The 6,652-nt window shown below is 42.8% G+C and overlaps 1 protein-coding gene across 1 annotated transcript in view; it reads left to right on the top strand.

Annotated features, from left to right (window-relative positions):
- Positions 1-1,552: 1,552 nt before the first annotated feature.
- LOC108298896 (putative neuroblastoma breakpoint family member 8) overlaps positions 1,553-6,652 on the top strand; it is a 16,925-nt gene continuing 11,825 nt past the window's right edge. Inside the window, exons 1-5 of the mRNA XM_037735905.1 lie at positions 1,553-1,629; positions 2,802-2,906; positions 3,463-3,672; positions 4,850-4,954; positions 5,614-5,823. Coding sequence (XP_037591833.1) covers positions 2,861-2,906; positions 3,463-3,672; positions 4,850-4,954; positions 5,614-5,823 — 571 coding nt within the window. The 5' untranslated portion in view covers positions 1,553-1,629; positions 2,802-2,860. The remainder of the gene's footprint in view (positions 1,630-2,801; positions 2,907-3,462; positions 3,673-4,849; positions 4,955-5,613; positions 5,824-6,652) is intronic.

Consider the following 6,652-nt stretch of genomic DNA (forward strand, 5'->3'; position numbering starts at 1 on the left):
TCAACTCAGGCAAGCCCAGCAGCCAAACATAGGAGACCTGGGCTACAGAACAGTCTCCCAAGTCTCAGGCTCACAAAACCTAGGTGGCAATGAAAGCTGAGAAAGTGAGGAGGTGGTTCAGGTGATCACTCTTCCCTACTCGTTCCTCTCATCTCAAATTCACCTTCTATTGCACAGCAACACGGAGGACCACCAACCACCCCTGACTATCACCTTGATCTTGCTGTGTTTGGTTAGTGGGATGCAACCACACATCAATGGTGTTAGACCAACTCAGAAAAATATCTATCAAACAGTATTCCATAAGGACCACTCATGGCCCTGTTATTTTCAACATATGGAAAAAACAAAATGAAAACAAAATCATATCAGGTTTACAAGATTTCCCAAGAAAGATGGTCACACGTGTTTTCAGGAGATCTCTATAGAAATGATATTGATGACTTGATACCTTGAAAAGAGCTCTTCTGGGACTAGAATGATACCCATAAGTGACAAGAATGAGATGTAGTGTGCAGTCACATTAAAAAACAAATCACTCCACATAGAGGAAGCTTTGGACATAGGGACATCACACTGGTCTTAAGTGTAATAAAAAGCTTCTTCTGCCACAAACATCAGTGTAGTGGTATCTGCCAGTAAGAAAAGCTAAATCAGCATAACCATGGGATGCAGCAAGAAGAATATTGAGCCAGGAAAGAAAACATTTTTAAGAAATGAATTACTCATTGACTTTCTAGTGGATACAGAAAAAATTGCAGAAGACTCAGAGGATATCATGACAGTGTAATAGATTGATATCTTAAACTTGTGGAAAAGCCTTAAATTCTGTTTTAACATTTGAGAAGGAGAGGTGACTGACTTCATGACCAGCATTAAGAAGGTATCATGTGTTGGGAAACTGTTTCTGCCTTGACGGTTTTATACACATAAGAGATGAAAAATGAGGCACATGCTTAGATGTATTGGGAATGAAATGGGACTGTGGCATTGTCACAACAGTACACAAATACTGAGAGTGGCTTATAGAGTAATGGTCCCCATCTGTTGTGACCTCAGGTGAGACCAGGAGGCCTGTGTTTTAGCAAACCCTGGGCAATGGAATGAAGGGCTCCTAAGATTCCATGACACGCCCAGCTTCTAATTCTGTTGTTGCAACAGCAGACCGTTACCTGGGGCACTGGCCACTCTCTCCCACACTCTTGTCAGAGTCTGAGCTGCAGACAGCGCCTTCAGTTCTCAGCTCAAGCATTGCGAACCTTGTTTTTGTGGTTAAGGACCCTAAAGTACTGTGAGGAGGGATCAGGTTTTTCTCAACAGTAAGTTAAGAATTTGAGTTACTGATATCCCCCGGTCCTGATTAAAACCATTTGATTTCCAGTTTTTAATCCATCATGTGTTTGGGTTTCTTCTCCCCAGTCCCTGGCTCTCCCTGTGGTGCCCCAAATGTCAGTATGGTGGCATCCTGCAGGACATGTTCCGGGAAGACGACAGAGACGAACTTTCCAAATACCATCGAGAATTCCTACTCCCAGCAGGAAGAGACCAAGCAGAATATCAGAGTCAGCAAAAATAGACTTCTTATGAGCCAGGTGGCCTACTTCCTGAACTACCAGCTGAAGACATACAGTAAGTTCTATAGGTTGACCACCATGAAAGTGATGAATGATGTCCTGTCTTGTCTCGAGAAACTAACCATTCTCTTCATCAAAATTAGTTTCATCCTTCCCATACTTGTAGAAAATAGCAATGGGTATTTTAACACTTAGTTAAAGATGGAAGACAGTGGCAAAAATATTTAGCAACTTTTCCACATCTTCAGTAAGGTGGGTATAGGACTGGGGTTACAACCCCAGCTATTGATTTCTGACACAGGCACAGAACCACCTGTTTTTCTCAGCCAAAGGCTAAATCATGTTTACAGGAATCCTCTCTGTACCACCTAAGATCCTGCAGACAAGTAGCATCTAGACTGCTGGTCTAAATGTCTGACGCTACTGAACTTCCATTCGGTCCTGGTTTCCGCTAAGGCCCAGTAGGCAAAGCTGTGTTCTGGGGACACTGGGGGAAACACAGTGATAGCACACAGTACCCACTGTGAGGCACTGGAAGGGGACCCTGTTCCTAATAGAACCTGTGGTATCCATAAGTGGCACCATCAAGAGCAGGGAGTACCCTGGTACTGGTGCCTCAACTCCCCAATTAGCTGGCATCCCCTGTGGGCACCACCACATCTGGCTAATTTTTGTATATTTAGTAGAGGCGGGGTTTCACCATGTTGGCCAGACTGGTCTTGAACTCCTGAGGTCAAGTGATCTGCCTGCTTGAGCCTCCTAAAGTGCTGGGATTCCAGGCGCGAGCTACCATGCCTGCTCCACAGATTCTTTTTTCAGTAAAGGTTGTTAAAATTCATCCCTTGGTCCAGACTCCTATATAAATTTCTCTAACAATTGATTGGCAATGATGTATGATTAGGTAAATCAGTATTGCAGCAACCCTTCTGGAAAGCAGGGCAATTTTTGAGGATTTTGGGAAAAAGTTTTAATTTTTTGCACTGACTTAGGTCAGAGGATATAATTAAGATCTACCGTATGAGGGAGATTTTGTCCCATGGTTCTGAAAAGCAGGCTCATATACTTCTAGGGTGACTTAATCTAGGGACCATTAGAGCGTTCCTGTCAGAATACCACATTCTTACACTGAGAATATTTTATGTCCTTGTGCTATGATCAAACACTGATTTGGTCTTGTGTGAAGTGTGATTTCCTTAATGTGACCTGCTCTTCTGAATTTGTTTATAGAAGATCGAAAAGATCATAATGAAGAACAGAAATGAAGAGACAACAAAAATAAACTTCTTATGAGTCAAGTGGCCTACTACCTGGGCTGCCGGCTGAAGACGGAAGGTAAGTTCTATAGGTTCACTGTCACGAAAGTGCTGAACAATGTCCTGTCTTCTTTCTGAGAAATGATAYACTCTCTTCTTCAAACTTAATTTCATCCTTCTCATACTTCTAGGAATATAGCAATGGGTATTTTAGCATTTTGTTAAAGATGGAAGACAGAGGCTAATGTGTTTAGCAACTTTTGCACGTCTGCAGTAAGGCGAGTGTGGGACTAGTGTTAATATCCCAGCAAATGATCCTGACACAAGCACAGAACCACCTGTATTTCTGAGCAAGAGGCTAAATCATGTTTGCAGGAATCCTCTCTGTACCATATAAGATCCTGCAGAACTTATAAGCAATATAAAGGTAGAAGTGTTTATTTCCATGTTTCAAGGTGGTAGCTAAGACAAGTTGACTTTAAGGACATCAAGAGAGGAGGTAAGAAGAGTAAAAGCAGGGAAACAACGTCTTCAAATCATAGGCAATGCTGTCAGTGACATCGCTCAGTCCCGATTAAACCAATTTGACGTCACCATTTTCTAACCCATCATGTGTTTGGGTTTCTTCTCCCCAGTCCCTGGCTATCTATGTTCTGCCCCAAACTTCAGCATGGTGGCATCTGGCAGGCCTCCTTCCAGAACAAACACAGAGGTGAACGTTCCAGAAGGCATTGAGAAATCCTGCTCCCAGCAGGAAGAAAACAAACCAAATTACAGAGCCAGCAAAAATAGACTTCTTATGAGCCAGGTGGCCTACTTCCTGAACTACCGGCTAAAGACATACAGTAAGTTCTATAGGTTGACCACCACGAAAGTGATGAATGATGTCCTGTGTTGTCTTGAGAAACTAACCGATTTCTTCATCAAAATTAATTTAATCCTTCCCATACCTGCAGAAAATGGCAATGAGTATTTTAACATTTTGTTAAAGATGGAAGACGGAGGCCTAAGTGTTTAGCAACTTGTCCATGTCTGCAGTAAGGTGGGTGTGGGACTAAGGTTAGAATCCCAGCTATTGATTTCTGACACAGGCACAGAACCACCTGTGTTTCTCAGCAAGTGGTTAAATCCATTTTTATAAGAATCCTCTCTGTACCACCTAAGATCCTGCAGACAAGTAGCATCTAGTCTGTTGGTCTAAATATCTGAGGCTACCGAACTTCCATTCAGTTCTGGTTTCTGCTGAGGCCCAGTAGGCAAAGCTGTGTTCTGGGGACGCTGGGGGAAACACGGTGATAGCACACAGTACCAGCTGTTGGGAATTTAAAGGGGACCCTGCTCCTAATAGAACCTGTGGTATCTGTAAGTGGCTCCATCAAGAGCAGGGAGTACTGTGGTACTATTGCCTCAGCCTGCCAATCAGCTGGGGTCCCCGGTGGGCACCACCACATTTGACTAACTTTTGTATTTTCAGTAGAGGCGGGGTTTCACCCTGTTGGCCAGGCTGGTCTTGAACTCCTGAGGTCAAGGGATCTGCCCTCCTGTGCCTCCTAATGTGCTGGGATTCCAGGTATGAGCCACCATGCTGGCTCTACAGATTCTTTTTTCAGTAAAAGTTGTTAGAATTCATCCCTTGGTCCAGGCTCCTATATAAATTTCTCCAACCATTCATTGACCATGACATATGATGAGATAAATCAATATTGCAGCAACACTGCTGGAAAGTAGTTAGGGCAATTTTTGGAAGATTTGGGGGAAAACGTTTTAATTTTTTATACTGACTTAGGTCAGAGGATATGATTAAGATCTACCAGAGGAGGGATTTTGTTCCATGGATCTGAAAAGCAGGCTCATATACTTCTAGGGCAATTTAGTCTAGGGCCCGTTAGAACAATCCTGTCAGAATACCACATTCTTACACCAAGAATATTTTAAGTCCTTGTGCTATGAGTGGACACTGATTTGGTCTTGTGTGAAGTGTGATTTGCTTAATGTGACCTGCTCTTCTGAATTTGTTTACAGGAGATCGAAAAGATCAGAATGAAGAACAGAAATGCAGAGACAGCAAAAATAAACTTCTTATGAGTCAAGTGGCCTACTACCTGGGCTGCTGGCTGAAGAGAGAAAGTAAGTTCTATAGATTCACTGTTATGAAAGTGCAGAACAATATCCTGTCTTCTTTCTGAGAAATGATACACTCTCTTCTTCAAACGTAATTTCATCCTTTCCATACTTCTAGGAATATAGCAATGGGTATTTTAGCATTTTGTTAAAGATGGAAGACAGAGGCTAATGTGTTTAGCAACTTTTGCACGTCTGCAGTAAGGNCTTCTAGGAATATAGCAATGGGTATTTTAGCATTTTGTTAAAGATGGAAGACAGAGGCTAATGTGTTTAGCAACTTTTGCACGTCTGCAGTAAGGTGCGTGTGGGACTAGTGTTAATATCCCTGCTATTGATTCCTGACACAGGCACAGAACCACCTGTTCTTCTCAGCAAAAGGCCAAATCATGTTTACAGGAATCTTCTCTGTACCATATAAGATCCTGCAAAACGTATAAGCAAGATAAAGGTAGAAGTGTTTATTTCCGAGTTTCAAGGTGACTGCGTAGGTAAGACAAGTTGACTTTAAGGAGATCGAGATTGTAGATGAGAAGAGTAAAAGCGGGGAAATGACACCTTCAAATCAATGAGCAAGGCTGTCAGTGACATCCCTCAGTCCCGATTAAGCCAATTTGACGTCACCAGTTTCTAATCCATCATATGTTTGGGTTTCTTCTCCCCAGTCCCTGGCTTTTTGTGTTCTGCCCCAAATGTCACCATGGTGGCATCTGACAGGCCTCCTTCCAGAACAAACACAGAGGTGAACGTTCCAGAAGGCATTGAGAAATCCTGCTGCCAACAGGAAGAAAACAAACCGACTTTCGGAGCCAGCAAAAATAGACTTCTTATGAGTCAGGTGGCCTACTTCCTGAACTACCGGCTGAAGACATACAGTAAGTTGTATAGGTTGACCACCATGAAATTGATGAATAATGTCCTGTCTTGTTTTGAGAAACTAACCTCTTTCTTCATCAAAATTAATTTCATCCTTCCCATACTTGTAGAAAATAGAAATGGTTATTTTAACATTTTGTTAAAGATGAAAGACAGAGGCAAAAGTATCTAGCAACTTTTCCATGTCTTTAGTAACATGGGTGTGGTACTGGGGTTACAATCCCTGCTATTGATTTCTGACACAGGCAGAGAACCACCTGTTTTTCTCAGCAAAAGACTAAATCATGTTTACAGGAATCCTCTCTGTACCGTATAAAATCCTACAGACAAGTAGCATCCAGTCTGTTGGTCTAAATGTCTGAGGCTACTGAACTTCCATTTGGTTCCGGTTTCTGCTGTGGCCCAGTAGGCAAAGCAGTGTTCTGCAGACACCGGGGGAAACACAGTGATAGCACACAGTACCTCCTCTGAGGATCTCAAGGAGGACCCTGCTCCTAATAGAACGTGTGGTATCTGTAAATGGCACCATCAAGAGCAAGGAGTACCTTGCTACTGGTGCCTCAGCTTCCCCTTTAGTTGGGATCCCTGGTGGGCACCAAAGCCCCTGGCTAATCTTTGTATTTTTAGTAAATGCAGGGTTTCACCATGTTGGACAGGCTGGTCTTGAACTCTTGAGGTCAAGTAATCTGCCCTTCTGGGCTCCTAAAATGCTGGAATTTCATGCATGAGACACCGGGCTGGCTCCACAGATTCTTTTTTCAGTAAAGGTTATTAGAATTCATCCCTTGGTCCAGTCTCCTATGTAAATTTCTCTAACCATTCATTGAC

The sequence above is a fragment of the Cebus imitator genome, unplaced genomic scaffold (assembly GCF_001604975.1).
Source record: "Cebus imitator isolate Cc_AM_T3 unplaced genomic scaffold, Cebus_imitator-1.0 Scaffold1178, whole genome shotgun sequence".
NCBI classification, from domain to species: domain Eukaryota; kingdom Metazoa; phylum Chordata; class Mammalia; order Primates; family Cebidae; genus Cebus; species Cebus imitator.